Source organism: Chiroxiphia lanceolata, chromosome 3, assembly GCF_009829145.1.
Source record: "Chiroxiphia lanceolata isolate bChiLan1 chromosome 3, bChiLan1.pri, whole genome shotgun sequence".
Classification (NCBI taxonomy): Eukaryota; Metazoa; Chordata; class Aves; order Passeriformes; family Pipridae; genus Chiroxiphia; species Chiroxiphia lanceolata.
Window position 1 is genome coordinate 77,924,959 of NC_045639.1, and position 17,078 is coordinate 77,942,036.

General features: G+C 36.2%; 1 protein-coding gene across 7 annotated transcripts in view; it reads left to right on the plus strand.

Annotated features, from left to right (window-relative positions):
* The window catches only part of EPHA7 (EPH receptor A7), a 164,538-nt gene that overhangs the window by 133,994 nt on the left and 13,466 nt on the right, over window positions 1–17,078 (plus strand). For 3 of the 7 annotated variants that reach the window (XM_032682778.1, XM_032682780.1, XM_032682785.1), the window contains exons 9-16: window positions 21–76; window positions 3,181–3,306; window positions 7,438–7,623; window positions 8,169–8,230; window positions 9,216–9,425; window positions 10,492–10,641; window positions 15,116–15,309; window positions 16,431–16,586. In XM_032682778.1, coding sequence (XP_032538669.1) covers window positions 21–76; window positions 3,181–3,306; window positions 7,438–7,623; window positions 8,169–8,230; window positions 9,216–9,425; window positions 10,492–10,641; window positions 15,116–15,309; window positions 16,431–16,586 — 1,140 coding nt within the window. The remainder of the gene's footprint in view (window positions 1–20; window positions 77–3,180; window positions 3,307–7,437; window positions 7,624–8,168; window positions 8,231–9,215; window positions 9,426–10,491; window positions 10,642–15,115; window positions 15,310–16,430; window positions 16,587–17,078) is intronic. The other 4 variants (XM_032682779.1, XM_032682781.1, XM_032682782.1 and 1 more) reach the window with 2 other exon arrangements.

The window sequence follows — 17,078 nt, forward strand, 5'->3', positions numbered from 1 at the left end:
GTGGTTTACTTTCTTTTCAGGCATTGTGGCTATAGCAAAGCGGATCAAGAAGGGGATGAAGAACTTTACTTTCATTGTAAGTGTTTTGCTTTTTTTCCCCCCTTTCAAAAATTCCCAACTGCGGTAGTGTAGACAATACTATAGTGTAGACAATACTAAAACAAGACTCCATGAAAGACAATGCCCTAGGAAATTCAAAAATGCTGTGTAAATAACAAGCAGGAAGTTAAACACTGTAAAAATGTGACCTACAGAAAAGGAATGCAGATTAAAGACAACATTGCTCACACAGATGGTTTTATTTCTATACATGTCTATGATATACTGTTGTTTTCATTCTGCATTTTTGTTTTCTTCTTGTTGCTTTGAATATATGTTTCACATTGTCCTAATAATCCCTCTGAGGTGCAGTATTCATGAGACCTTTGCCTAAGATATCTTTACCTCAGGCAAACTTCAGATTAAGAGAATAACTGCATCACCCTAAAAATGAAGCTGTTCTGCTCAAAAGCTGTTTTTTACTGCTGTGAATACTGTATCATCAATATTTACAAAACATTATATCCTTAAAAATTGAATATTTAATATGAAAAGAAAGAGCATCCACTTTGTTACTGTTTGGGTTCTAGAATCACTTGCCTAGCCAACAGTACCACCTAAAGCCTCTTTTATTAAAATTGCATCTACCATCTGAACTTATACTAGAATGGTGGGAAAATTCAATAAAACACATCTTTCTTGGGTTAATGACAATTGAAAATGTAAGGGAAATATAAAGGAAAGATTATGCAAGAATAATTTCATTTTTATCCAAATATTGTTTAAAAAATTTCTTATTTTAGCCCTTTCTCATTTCTACTGCTTTCACTTTTAAAATCCCCATTATGTCCTTGAAGGAAAAGATCAGCTATGTATTCTTGTATTTCATTATGTAAACAAAAGGAACATGCTAGCTAAATAATTTCTTTCCTTATCTCCATCATTAGTGACATTTGGTTTTGTTTCAGTGAAAATGTAAATTAATTAATATGAAACCTGCTACTTAATAATTGATAGTTGATCCAGAAAAATATATATAGTCTTTATAGATGTTCATTTCCCTCATTATCCTTTCAAGAAATCTGGTTATCCAGCAAATCAGTCAGAAGATTAAGCATACACAATCTTTTTTTAAATCACGGCACAAAATACACGACACAAAAAGTAACTTTTTGCCAAGGTAGTTTTTCATCATCCGTTGGTTGTAGATGTAGTATTTAATTTCATTTGATAGCCAAGTAGAGAATAAGATGGAACCCACTGCTGTGGCCACCAGCGTGGTCACAGAGCTGTGAACACCAGTTTGGTGGCATTTTGCTCCATAACATCTAGACAACATTCTTCTGTACTGGGACACCAGATTTTCCAAAACATAACTTAAAACAATCACTTGCTTATAACAAAAACTTACAAGAGAAACATTTTTTAAAGCAGATTTTAAAGCACTGCATCATAGATTTCATTTCAGTTCCCTTCAACTCTCTGTGACCTCAAGTGCTACACTTGAAGATACAACTACAGTGGAGGAGTTTAGTCAAGCAATTCAGATTTATATTTGGGTTCCTCCTCCCGTTTTCATCTAGCATTGTCTGCAAATGCAGGCCAGCATTATTTCACATTGCTATGCCAGGGTAGCCTTGGCCTGTCAAAATGTTGTATGACAGCTTGAATAAAAAAACATTAGAGGCCCACTTGAGATTTGCAAGGTTACTTCCAGTCCAGACCCCTTATCACAGACACAGGAGGATAGTTCCTTCTCCGTCCTGTTGCCTAAAAGCATTATTAGAGCTGATCGACCTATGGCTTTATTCTCATTTTCTCCAATGTCTTTTAGTTTTAAGAAATAAATATTAATAATTTTTAAAAATTGCAGTATTGTCAATACAACTGGAAAAACATCTATTTAACCACATGATATGACAGATAGTAACATCTGGGCAACATTTCAAATAATTTCTCTGGTTATAAATTCATTAGATTACTCAGTCAATTTCTCTAGGTTTTTTCCTTTTATGAGGGTTTGTGTTTGTGTCATTAATACCATCTGAAAAACAAATACACACGATTGCTAAGCTATTTTTCAATATATTTTCAAATTTAAAATATTTTATGTTAAATTAAAAGAATACAAAGCAACTGTAAATTATTTATGTTTTGTTCTGACTTTTGTTCCTGTTCTTGTATATCAGCATATCAATTAGCAGAGAAACATTTTTGCATTTGGATATTGAATTTTAATTCACTGATTTAATTAAAGTCAAGAGTATAATCTTTGTGAGCAAATTTATTTTGTAAAAATTTCTTGATTAGTAGATTTTCAGGGTTGCTCTACTATCACCAGGAGTTTCTACTTTGACCAAAAGAGCAGAAAATAATTTACCTGAATCATTAGCAAACTAAGGGCAAAAACTGCACACTGACCAGAACACTATGCTGCCTGAGTTGTACTAAATGTTATACTAAAAATGAATGAGCAAAATACAAGTTGCCGCATATTTTTCACTTTGGTGCTTGAGAGGGGAAATATTGGTGCCACAGAGCCCACTTTCCTTCCTATGCCTTTACAAGTTGACTGCAACATGTTCATATTATACTGCAAGAAATATACCTAAGGATATAATTTTTAAATGCTGTGAATACTTTGACTATTGCCACAGTCTGCAAAAAATATTATATTCAGTAGTTTTAAGCAAATGAAGAAGGTGAAGAAATGTTTCAAATCTCACTAGAAGACAGAAATAACATGAAGAAATGCTGTTTATGCATCCTAGGACAAAAGGATAAGCTGTCCTTACACAGAAAAGAAACTTTCGCCTCCTCTGCTGGTCTTATACCCCTTCCCTGCTTTGTTTTTACTCCCACTCAACCCTTACGTTTTATTCCATTAAGCACTATTTAATGTTTATTACTTAGTTCAAGGTGGAGATGTTAGTCATTTTTAGAGATGGGATTGTGTACTTGTGTCAGCATGCTTGCAGATGATGCCTAAAACTAAGGTTGCTTCTCAGAGCGGCTCTGACTCAGGCAGCGTGGAAACAGGTTCACTCTTCCAAGGAGCACTCTGCATAATGAAATTCCTGGGCTGACTGCACAATAAGTGCTTTTGCTTCATCACAGTCATGCTTTCTTACATCATTACAGTTAAATTTCCAGGCACCAAAACCTACATTGACCCTGAAACCTACGAGGACCCAAATAGAGCTGTCCATCAATTCGCCAAGGAGCTAGATGCCTCTTGTATTAAAATTGAGCGTGTGATTGGCGCAGGTAAGGCTGCCGTGGCTTCCTGATTCAACTGTTCCATTTAGCTGGGATCGAAACTCATACATCATAATGACAGGCAAATAATTATACCTCAAGTATAGAAGAACTTTTTGCATTTGCTAGAGTGGTTAAGAGCAATGAAGCTGCACTCACTTCTAAAATGTAAAAACAAACAGGGGAAAAACCTAACAAAAGAAACAAATAAATGAGTAAATTAAAAGTCTTGCTTGACATTGAAAGCTTGTGGGTTTTTATCCTGTATCTGCTGTTAAAAATGGAACTGGGGGAGTGGGCCAGTTTTGCTGCCTATTATTTACTGTCAGAGAAAAGACGTTAGGCATTTGTGCAAATTCTGCTCACTTACCTTTTGCAAGAGGGGTTTTTGACCTCTGAAACTTCATTCATGTGAGTAAGGAAAACTGGCTGCAGCACAAAATCTTAAGCAGAGACTAGGAAGGTCTTGTTTCTGTATAACAAAATCTTCCCTAAGGCTGTTTTTTTTCTTCTACCATTTTTCTTTTTGATATTTTATGAATACAAAAAGTTATTGTTTAACTTCTTATGACTGATTGTAATTGCTTCAGCACTACATTGCTTTTCTTCCTGTTGAGCTGTCTACCACCTACTTAAGCCATGATGTTCATGCTCTAAAAAGGCAGTTTCATTTGTTTGCATTAATAAGATATGTGACATTTTTATTGCACTACTCCATGTAGTGAAATTAAGTTTCCATGGGTAAGAAAAATATCAAATACTTTGGATTCCTGGAGGAAAAGTTCATTTGCTTTCCTGTTGTTTTATACAAGTGTTAGTAGAATACTTTCTAAATCGCCCTGTAGTTTGGCGCTGTACATTGCATACTGTGATATTATTTAAAAACAGAACAAGAAATATCTCTAAAATAAGCTGGTTTACCTGTAAGAAAATCTTTAGACTTAAAATTCACGCCTTTTCAAAGTAACCCCACTCATGTTGAATCATGTCTCAATCAAGGAGTAGTAGCATTGAAATTAACCACACTGCTGAGTAAATTATTCCTTCAGATGAGTAAGAGCATAAGAATTTATCCCTTGCTAACTAGGAATTTTTGTGATGCTAGAATGGCAGCATCTCCTCTGAAAAATACACAATATGCAAGCTTAGCATAGACAAATTGCAGAGCTTTATTTTTTGCTCTGAGTTAGAAAGCTACCAGCACAGCAACAGTTCAGAGCACAAAGATATATTCAGTTGGATTTTGCCAATGCCTTCTGAGCAAAATGCTGAAAACACTGCAGAGTATACAGTTTAAAATGTATTTTCACTGTTATGACAAATTCCAGAATGTTAATTTTGTTGACTGCAGATGAATTTAGTCTTGATTTTAATGAGTATAACTGATAGCAAAATTAACTAACGTGTGTCAATAGTCATTCTGAAGAAAGTTAACTAGAAGTGCAGTGGTGAAAGCATATTTTGTGTGGCATTTAGCTATGGCTTTAACCTGTTGATGTAAATAGCAAATAGGAGTGAAATGAAATTCAGTCCAGGAACAACAGAACGTTAAAGAGCCAAAGCAGCAGCTGAAACTCATACATCAAAGAAGAATATGGAATTTCTGCTAGTGACAGCACCAGAAAAGCCACTTAGCAATCTCAATGTTCATCAGCAATGCTGGCCACATGAGCTATTGAGTAGTGCCATGTCTCTCAGACAAACAGGGTGCAAGTATGCTTGTGCTCAATTTGCATGAGGGATATGTACTTTCCTTGCCAACATTTTCATTACCATCCCACTGTGACCACCTGTCAGATACAGAATATGGTGTCCACTATGTTAAGCTGTTCATACCACACATCCTTTGTTTTAGCCTCTGCCTTGTTGACATACTGAGCTAGTGGCTGTGCGGCTGTGCAGTATTCCCACTCTTCTTGTCATATTTTCCGGTTCATTTTTGGGCATCATTTCAACTGAATATACTATTTTCTTGGGAATAAAAATAGTTCATTGGCTAGCATCCTGGCCTGAAATGTATAACGTACAAGTTCAACTTTCTGGTTTGCCGGAGTGTGCATGATCTGCTTTTGGAAATCAATCAAAATCAAATCACAGAGAACTGGAAAGGAGTTAAGCCCTAGTGTCTTCTGTGCCAAGTGTCCTAATTACCTGGCTCTGAAATATCACAGGCACACACTTATACTCATGTCTTGTTTTCGGTGTGGAACAAAAAAAAAATTGCAAAGTACTGCTAGAGAAAATTGTTATCCTTTAGTAAGTTCTTGAGGCTAGGGGCTATGAGTGATGAATTCATTAATAGTCGTCCTTGTTGCTAATGGCGTGCAGGAAGGAGGTTAAGGCACCAAGCTAAGGACATGACCATCTAGTTGTTGTATATGAAACAACTATGCCTGCTGGTATTCATAGCTATGACATGGTTATTTAGACCTTGACTTCGGTGCCCAAGGGCAGTTGAGGATAATGTGCAGACAGGAACACTTGTCTGGCCAATTAGCTTAGGTACAGCACAGTATTAACAGAGGTATATGGAGTTGATTTCAGCTAACCTTGATTCAGCAAGCGTGATGCAGGAGGGAGAGGAATTTGATTCTGTATGCAGTCACCTCCTATAAGATTCATAAAACGAGCCGTACTGAGTGGAGATTTGTCCAAACAAGTCAGTTGGAAATATTAACTCATGGTCTAAGTTCTACCCTTCTGGCTGGAGAACTCTGAAACTGATATCCAGTTACTGCTTTTTTCTTTCCCCAGCCTCTTCTCTTGGGGCTGTCAGGAGAACCGTAATGTTTGAATGCTGACAGTGTTCTAAACAAGATTTCTCAGAACCCATCCATTAGGACACTTCAGGCATTCAGACCCATTTCCAAGCATACCTCTCTCCACTGCCAGCCAGACATCTTGACAGTGTGTACGTGCACTTAAGTTCTGGTCCCAGAAAGTTTCTCAAGACATCAGTCTATGTCCCAAGAGGATTCTCTGATCAAACTCTCTGTGTCTTACCTGGTTCAATCATTTTTTTTCAGCACTCCTAAAACATGTCTTAGATGTAGGTGTGTCTGCATACTTGTGTGTACATAACAGCTTAATGTTAAGGCACTACACAGGTATGCAAGATATAAGTTTCTGACTTGATTTGATTTGGAGAAGGGCCTTGGAACTGTATCTCCCATACTCCAGATGAATTTACAAAGTGTCAGATTGTTAAATATTTTTGCAATGAGTCTTTCTTTTTAAAAGATGTTCCCGTTTATTCAGTATATGTTACTACCCTTTTCTTCTATATTTACAAAGAGGTTTTTCTTCCTTGTTGCAGTATTGGATAACTCGCTTCTTCTCTCTTCTTACATAGCTGTGAGGCTGGGGACAATCCTTAAATCTTTCATAATCTCATTAATATTGAGGTAGAGGTATTGCCATTCAGCTCCACACATCACACGCTTCCATCCTCTTTCCTGTCTGATGGAGTCCAGTTACATCTCTCCCAAATTGGTTGTTGCTGGTTTTTTTTTTTTTCGTATTCTTGCTGGCTGTTTAGTCTTTTGTATCACATGCTTCTTCAAGTTCCAATTGTCTGTTAGTTTAGAACCTTTTACAAACTTGCAGCATTTGCTTGTGTTTGTTTAATGTAACAAACTTGTTATAAGTCACACCTTTCATTTCATAATCTGCAAAGTAAATTATCTTGCTTGAAGGTAATAATGTAGTGCTTCATTTAACACCATAATGATGCTAAATTAAAAGCAGATCTGCAAGAGCTGACTTTTGAAAGAAAAAAAGCCACTGGATCTAAAGATAGCAAGGAAACTATGTAGAGCAGAATGACATTTTCACTTAGAAATGGTATTACTATTTCTATTATAGTGTTTTCTTATGAAAGCCACTTCATTTTTATTTCCTGATTTTGAAAAAAATGCAACAAATTGCTAACAAGTCTTTTAAAATATTTACATAAGGGTCCTGTTGATTGGCTTAACATAAGGTGTTTGTTCCATAAGGGTCAGCAATTCAAGGTAATCCATTTCAAATATAAGCATTCACGTGCAAGATTTAAACACACACTTAAGCATCTAGTTGAATCAAGGCCTAAGGAAAATATTGATAGTCAGAGCAATTCAGCACTGATCTACTTCATTTTAGGAGAGTTTGGTGAAGTGTGCAGTGGGCGTCTAAAGCTTCCTGGCAAGAGAGATGTTGCAGTAGCCATAAAAACTCTGAAAGTTGGCTACACTGAAAAGCAAAGGAGAGATTTCCTGTGTGAAGCAAGCATCATGGGACAGTTTGACCATCCCAACGTTGTTCACTTAGAAGGGGTCGTTACCAGAGGTAAGCAGCAGCTCGATCTGTCAGTCAAATAACAACACCATGGCAGAAATTACTCTAGCTTATTCATGGTCAAAGATTCAAATTATAAACAGACCGCACACTCCTAATGGATTTTCTCCTGATGCGTAACTAACTAAAACAATACTTACTTTATGCTACAACCTGAGGAAAAAAATTTAGATGTACGCATGATTAAAAGATGAAGTACTTTGAAACATATTATTTTTCTAGTTTCATTTAGCCTCAAAGACCATGCAGAGAGATAAGGTTTCTTATGTCCTTTCAAATTATCTGAAGTGTCATTATTCCAGAGTCCTGTTCACACAGAAGGAGGTAGGAGGGCACACTGACTTTTTGATTTGTATGGTTCGATTTTGTGAATCATTACCACATTCCATTAAGATATTTAAGAAATTAGAGCTCAGTTACAGTGCTGGAGGGCTCAGAAATGTTCATTGTCTCAGTGATTCAATCCTTCAAAGGAATAACTTGTGTTTTATCAAAAAAGGCACTCCATTTGTTTTACAGTTTCTCTTTTCTTTCAGGGAAACCAGTCATGATTGTAATAGAATACATGGAGAATGGGGCCTTAGATGCATTTCTTAGGGTGAGTACCAAAATGACAACTTATATAAACATATCTAGAGTGACATATATTACACAGTGACACTTCTAAAAGATATGGTTTATATATGTGATATATACATGTATACACGCATAATATTAATATAATTAAAATGGTTTTCAGGGTGAAATGGAGCTTGACAAATACTAGCAGTTCTCTGTGTTATTTCAGCAAAACCAGATCAAAAATGAGAGGATCAGATAAGATCATATGGAGACATTCTAGGAATTTATGTGATTTAATGTGTCATAAACACAGTGGGTTTTATTATTGCCCCCAGTTGAAATTAAAACCACTGATACATGAAGCCCAATCTTCTGCCTTTTGGGTGCAGAATTTTATTGTGTCAGCATGGTGGAAATCAGAATAAAAGAACCCCTAAACGAACTGTGATTCTGTTTAAGGGACAAACAAAGGAAGAAGAAATGCAAGTTCCCAACAATTTATCATTTTTTAAGCGTGTTCTGAACTTGCCAGTTCTGACTCCTTACCAGATATGGAAGACTGTGTGAGATGATATATAAACACTCTATAAAGAACAGAAATATTGTTTGGTAAACTCCAGACTATCAATAAAAATTATCAATACCTAAGGTTCCAAAAAGGAGATAGTTCTTATTTTCTTGATACAAATAATGATACTGAGAGATGAAGAGCATAGAAGCAAACTATAAGAGCTTCAGGTAATCTTCATCAGTTAATCTCTTAGAAGCAATTTACCATGAATTAGACAGAAATGTATAGTCATGAGCAAGTTTCGCTACTATTAGTAGATTAACTACTCACACATTTCTTAACTGGATTTATGTCTGAAGAAAGTAAAACTTGTGTTTGAAGTGAGTTTCTTTGCCTCAGGATGAATTGCCACAGAAAGAGTAAAGAAGTAGAAAGCCGAAGTTGGAAAACTAATTCTTATTTCTCTTCTTAGCTATACTAACAAGAATTGCTGCTCCTTTCTTCCCTCCAGAAACATGATGGGCAATTTACAGTCATTCAGCTAGTGGGAATGTTGAGAGGAATTGCTGCTGGAATGAGATATTTGGCCGATATGGGATATGTACACAGGGATCTTGCAGCACGCAATATTCTTGTCAACAGCAATCTTGTTTGTAAAGTATCAGACTTTGGCCTTTCCAGAGTTATAGAAGATGATCCAGAGGCTGTCTACACTACAACTGTAAGAAAAATTGATGAGTTTTCAGAGTTTTTAGATATGGTTATTAAGAAGCAGCATATCTTCTAGAGAGTATAGATAAGAGAATTACATTAATTACTTGGGCAGTGTTAACCAGTCAAAAGGAAGAGTCTCTGCAGAAGTATGACTGTAATTAGGAAATAACTTTTGTGAGAACATACATTTGTATTTGGTAAAGTTCTAAAAATTTTATACAGTATTTTGATTATTCCCTTCCCCGTGATTTTCCGTTTGAACAAATAAGGAAGTTTTACCCACAAAAATTTTAATCATCTGATTTACTATGAGTCAATTAAAATCTTTGTAGGCTATTACTATTTTTCAGACTAGATTTATCTCACCAAAAGGTTGACTAGCTCGAGGCTAGACTGTGACAAAGCTCAGCTCCCGTATTTTCCCTTCCTTTTGGGTGGGACACTTTTCTTAAATACATAGTCATCAGGCACACTATGCTCTTTATTCTTTTGTTGAGCCAGCTCCACTTTCCCACCCGTGGGGCCTCGCTGTACCTATTTTCTCATGCTGAGGGAAGGAGGGGCCCCTGGAATCTGCTCCAGCAGGCACAGGGATCCAGGAAACCACACCAGTGTTCACAGCTGCCACGCCTGCCATTGGGCTCTAAGTGGAATCCTGATTTAAAAATGTCAGACTGATATTTCAGAGTCAATGGGATTTATATGCACAGGTTGAGATTCACTTCACCTACTTTCAACCATTCAGGAGTTAAATGACTAGTGTAAATCAGACATCTGAGCACCCCTTTAGCTTTGATGAAGGGATAAGCTCTTCGAAAGAAATACATCCACATTAGCTTAGACAAGTATCTAAGTTTCTATGTTCCAAGTGTTTTAAGAGGCTAAACTTCCTTAGACAGCTTTGCAAATTCTGCAGTTGGTCAACCATAGTAGATTATATAAGTGCTGCTTTTGATGTTGGTGGAAATAATTATAGACACATTCTAGAGAAGATGATACGAAAATTTTGGGGGAAAAAAAAGAGAACCTTCTTCTTCCTTTTTTTTTTGTTGTTATTGTTTTTTTTTTCATAGGGTGGAAAAATTCCAGTGAGATGGACGGCTCCAGAGGCCATTCAGTACCGCAAATTTACATCAGCCAGTGATGTGTGGAGTTATGGAATAGTTATGTGGGAAGTAATGTCTTACGGAGAACGGCCTTACTGGGACATGTCAAATCAAGATGTAGGTTTATCTGTTCGTGAATGTGTGTGTGTATGTGTGTGTGTTAGTAAAACCAAAATTACATATTGCAAACACATACATATGTATTTCACTATAAATGCATAAAATGTTGGTTTAGAAATAAGATTTATAAAATCTTGTGAGAAATATATGGTTCTCATAAAATGAAAAAGTTACAGAGCTTTCACTTTTTACCTAGATCAAAATCTTTCCTCTGCCACATGGATATTGTAGGTTTCTGTTCTGAGTATCAATTAAAACTGGAACATCAAAAATAGTAATATGTGCTCTTCACTTTATTATGCTTAAGCATGGAAAGAATCAAATTTTTTTCCAATAAAAAGTAATTCTGAGGTTTCTGACCTTAGAGCAATGATTAATCAGTCGAAAAAAGTTGTTAAAAGTCTGAGTGGCAGTTAATGACCTACTTTGGCTTTTTCAGGTTAATTATGCTGATTTAACAGTACTCTTGTTTGCATAAAATATGATCCAGAGCAACAGGTCAGCAGTAATAGAACAGATGGATGTTAATCTTGATTTCTGACAGGAGTATCTATTAATATAGAAATTACACAGGAAAAAGCCATACAGGTGCAAAAGTCATCAGAAAGAGTATCAATTAAAGTTCTTCAGGTGGGGGCTTGAGTGTTCTTTTAATTGTTATTTTAATTTTTTATTGAATTATCAACATCAAAGTTAAAAAAAAAAGATAAAAGTGTAAATGATGAGTCAGTTTGACACAATGCAAAGTTGTTAATATTTGACAGGTCTCAATGTCAAAGATTTCATGGACTGTCAAAATATGGGCAAACAAGTCCTTGGGGCAGAGAAAGAGAAATATTTACATTCCCTAGACACCCCGTAGAGTTTCATTTCTTTTGACACCTTCCTTCTGTACTAGATTCAAACATAAAAGAAGTCTGACAGGAATATAAGATGCCTCAAAGGCAAACCTTACCTATCTTTCAGGCAACAATAAGGAAAAACTTTTAAACAGGGGAGAAATTCTTGTATTTCCGTGCTTGTTATTGGATTTTGAAAAGTATTCCTTCTGTTGAAAACTGCACGTAAAGCACATGACTGAGCCCTTTTCAAAAAACAGCTAATTGCGACTTCTTACAGTTTTATCAATTTTTAGCATCTTTCATGATAATCTTCAATAGCATACAGTTAAAAGATGGATCAGTTGCTTGGTAAAATACTTTCAAATATTCCTGTAAGCTGTGATCTTCAAGCATGTCCTCCCAAAGCAAATGCACATCCTACCAATCTCATAGATAAATCTATGATGCAAAAGTTTAGAATCACCTTATAATTTATTATTTATTCTCCTTCAAAGTTAACAGTGGTAATATTTAACTGGAATAAAAAATGATAAATGTGTTCTTCTAATTTTGCATATGGACTCAGTTTGTATATCTTGAGTGCATGATTTTGCCTAAAAGTGGATGTGGGCATAGTCATAGAACAGACCAGATCTCCTAAAAAATACATCTCCCTGACTTTAGACCTTTAGATAGCATTTCTTTAATTCTGCCCTTCTTCCTTTAAGTCATTACTTTAGATTGATGAAGAATACAAATTTGTGTTGTGATCTCTTCAAGAACAAGTTCTTCTTTTAGCAATGACCTAGAGCTAGGGTGCATCAAAAGAACACTCATCCTACAAGCTCCCCGCAGAGGCACAGCAGGCTGACCACAGATTATAGACAGAGTTGTCCCAACTTCTCTGAACAGTGGGCTCACCTCAGCTTAATCCTTGCTGGTAGGCCTCAAGCCCCTATTTTCCTATTAGATTTATGGTGTTCTCACTTTCATTCATTTATTGACTCCAGTGCAGATTAGTTCTTCAGAAAAGGAAAAGAATTTAGGCTTACATATTTTTTCTTTGCTGTACTCCTGGATTTATTACCATTATTATAATTTGTATTATTATTATATACCCATAAGCAGAGTTCTAACATTACATTGTCCAGTTACCCATATTTAGTACTTCTTTGTTGGCATCCAGTATATAAAGTGAACAGATCTGGTCCTCTTCTCTTCTGCTTTACATCCTCAGATAGCCTGATTATGATAAAAGCATACTTGAGTCTTAGCAGTATTCCCTTTTACTCTTTTTGCAGTAAAAGCAGAATTTCAAAAACGAATCGTGGGAAATGTAAATAATATAAATCAATTCTATTAGTAAGAACTCCAGCTGTGTTCTCTTTGTAGATTTGCTTATTAAAAAAAAAAAAAAAAAAAAGAAAAATCCTGCATCTATTTAATTATTTTTGAGTACTGATTTTTGGACCCCTCTGGCTCCTTTTTAGCAGAGTGGACTCTTGTCCTACTTTACTTATCAATATTTTAGAATATTTTTTTCAGTGTTTTGAATATTGGCAGAAATTCCATCCATCTCTAGATGACTCATAATTTTATATTTCCCAGTTTCATCCTTCTTGCTCAGAATACCCATCAGAGAATTCTGCAATATCACCAAGGCCTTTCAAAAATGACATTATCTTGATTCCCACTTCAGGTTTCTCTGCAGATTGTAGTGATTGGGGAAAACTCCTGTTTGTGATTCTTTCGTCCATGTCTTCACTCTCCCTTAAATTCTTGGATGTAGTTTTATGTGTAGATGGTTTAACAGTTATAAGGGTCTTATATATTTTGGTGCTTGTGTTGCTGTTGCCATTACCTATTTTTTCCATTCCTCATTGGTGATCTGTGTCTTCTGACCTCTTAGGCACCTAGTTCATTGGTAGTAAATCATACGCAGCGTGTTTGAAGCTTTTAATACCTTTTGCCTTTTAGAAGGTCAGAAATTCCTGCATTACTTTTCGCAGCACATCAGTCATACTGTACACACTGTAGCTTATTTTTTCCTTTTATTCCACTGCTACTTCAAAGCATAAGGAGCTATTCTTTTGTTTTTCATCTTCATATAGCTCTAAAGAATCTTAAATTTTACTTTTAATATTTCCTTTCCTATATAGTTCTGTTCTTTCCATTTCCCTGTTCTTCTGCAGAAAACCCTCTCTGACAGACAACTTCGCCGGTTCTAAAGGGTCACTGCACTCATTCTTCAAGGTGTGGATATTTTGCAGGAATTGAATATTTCTCAATCATTTTTGAGCTGTAGGACAGTACTGTCATTCTGAATGTTCAGAGAAAAATCTGTGTCCTAGGAAGATGAGCAACTTCCCTGAGGTCAGAAGGACATTCTGTGACACAAACCTGCAGTCAGTGCCCTACCACTGGGTTATGCCTTCTCTTTTCACAAAACTTCTTTTATGCAAAAGGTTTTGATACAAAACCTGGCTGAATTTCAGTCAGCTTTTTGAAGGTCGTTTTGTATTGTCTGCCATTCTGTCTACTTTGCAGTCTACTGCACAACCTATGGAGTATTTTCTGTCTGAGGTTATTACTTTTACTAAAACCTGGATATTCAGTAACTTTGTTTATCATACTAGATCTACTTCCTAGAACTACATCCAGAACAGCTTCTGATCTTGCTTTCTGTACAGATGAAGGGGGAAGACAATCCTATGCACTACCCTTCAGGAACAAGCACCCTTCCTTAGCAATTCTAATGCTGCTGCATCAGTCAATGTCAGTATACTTGAAATCCCCCATGAACAGTATTTTAGCCCTTTTTCACTAGCTTTTCTTATCTGCCTTGCTTCCTGATGTGCTTTCTTATTCTGCCCTCAAGGTTTACAGCAGTTTGCTGTGATTTTACTTTATCTATTTTTATTTTTTACTTAAATCCAAATGGACTTGACTAAGGAAGTCAACGGGTGGATGTAATTCTTGGTTTAGACATATATGCTCTCCTTCGATCATATCATCATCTAGCAGCATCTCTTATTAAATCTAACTTTCTGTGATATATTAAAATACCATTCACTCAGGTCTTTCTCTCTCACACAGCACACTTCTGCTTCTTTATCATTAATATAACATGGCTAGACATAGAATATAACTTTTGTCCCTACCAATTTCTATCTGCTAAACATTATTCTTGGATGCTTTTATAATGCCTTCAGGCTTTTTGTATTTTATATGTGCATGCACAGATCTCTATCCATTTAAAAGTCAGTTGCTTCTACCTCACACTCTTTCATAAAAGCCTTGGGGCGAGTAATAATGCTTTCTGAAATAACTCCATTTATCACTCTATCTGTTACTCCCTCAGTGAATTTAATTGTTGTTCCCTGCTATCCACTTGTCTAGTTAATTTAGCTATGCTCGGCACATATAGAACAATATGCTTAATAAACCCAAAGACGAAGTTGGGGAAATTACTTGAAAACCTGAAGGCTAGTGTCAAAACAACAGACTCATATTTTTGCAACACTGATGGCAAATTTTAGTTTATTGATTTTTTTTTATTTTATTTTATTTTTATATTTTTTGAACTGGGTAGCAGTATGTATTCTTTAAATGACTCTTGATGAAAAATAATTAACTATGTTGGCTACCAGGTTATAAAAGCAATCGAAGAAGGCTATCGTTTGCCAGCACCCATGGATTGCCCAGCAGGACTGCACCAGCTGATGTTAGATTGTTGGCAGAAGGAACGTGGCGAAAGGCCAAAGTTTGAGCAGATAGTTGGTATTCTGGACAAAATGATTAGAAATCCAAACAGCTTGAAAACCCCACTGGGAACCTGTAGCAGGTAAGAAAAGCTTTAGTGTGTGTTCTTATGATGGTGCATGTGGCTAGGTTCTGGATGTTCTGCTTGGTGGCTAGTTCCAGTTCACACTTATTTCATCTGTCTCTCAGTTCCTCCTTCTTTCTGTTCCCTTTTCTTCCCTTCATTCATTTGCCCTTCTTTTTTACCATGCTGAACAAAGCCAAAAAGGACTTTCTTAAAAAAAGAAAACAAAAAAACCAACCAAAATAAAGTAAATATTGTGGAACTAACACATTTCTCTGTAAACTACTGCCTACTCATCACTCTTTCCACACTCTTACCACTAGCAGTCTTTGTTTTCCTTGCTTCTTAAAATTGTAAAGTCTGGATGGCAAGGGTCATTGTCTATTGTAGTTTTATGTGATGCATCCCTTGCCCTAGGAACTGCTACGATAGAAAAAGTAATTAACAATACTCATGCTTGGCCAATGTACTTTGACATGCTACACTCTAGATTTTTATCTTTCATTTTCTGGCTTAAACTCCTTTCAGTGATCACATCTCATTGTATTTCATGGTGCAGTTTTTAATGGCTTCTTCATAAATTTCAGGTGAATTATTTAATCATTATAATCTTTTGATCTGCTAGTTAGATCACTGCGTTAGAGAATCAACTGGCCTGTGTTCTACTCCTGATTCTTCTACTGACTGATTTGCTGTGTGACCTTAAACAACTTACTTTGTGTCTCTGCTCTTTCCTTGTCTTTGTTTTGTCCCATCCAATTGAATAATGAGAATAGCTACCGCTATATTTTCTAAGATGCATAAAAGAATAGCATCTTTATTTTACTCAGCAACTTAGTTGTAGCTGTCATGCTAGGTAATAAGGTTGATTTTCTGTTAATAACACTAGTCCGTTAGGCTGATTTTGCTCATTCTGACCTTTCATCTTTTACGTGAATAAGCTTAGGAAGTGCATATTGTGAGCTACAGAGTAGTCAAGAGCTATTCAAAGAATTATCTAAACTGTGTATAAAGGCCTATTACTTTCTACTCTTGACATTTTTAATACCCCAAACTTATTTGACTCTCACCTTGCTAAATACTCCCTGATGTTTTACTCTCTTTGGAAGCAACTTACTTTCCTTTTTCCTTCTCCGTAGACCAATTAGCCCTCTTCTGGACCAGAACACTCCCGATTTTACCACTTTCTGCTCCGTAGGCGAATGGTTACAAGCTATTAAGATGGAAAGATATAAGGATAATTTCACAGCAGCAGGCTACAACTCTCTTGAATCAGTTGCCAGGATGACTATTGAGTAAGTTAGTACTGGGCATGTTTAACTTGCATTTAGGGAATTTCTAGGTAAAATAATAAACAGTGTCCAACTCCAAAACTTTACCCTGAGTACAAACATGGTACTTGGGGTCAAACCAGTCATTTTAGCAGCTGACAATGTTATGAAAGAGCAGATACCCTGCTACCTTTGTGTGGCGTCACATGTTTCTGTGCTTTTCAAAACAATTGAAGTAACACCGAGGGACTAGAATTTGAGGGAGAATGTGGCCCATTTCAAAGTATATATATGTGTAGGAAAATAACCCCTTTGCCTCTACTACCTAATTGGTACCGTTTTCCAGATGTGTACTAGGAAGATGTGGAATTTTCTTGTGATTGGCTGGGGGCTGTCTGTGTCCTGCGAGAAAGGAATTTGCATCAAGTCTGTAGAAGCAAAACAATTTTCTGAAGGCAAGCATGGCCTGTACCAGTACTGCCATCTTAAACAGGTCTTCTTGGCACCTTGCAAACA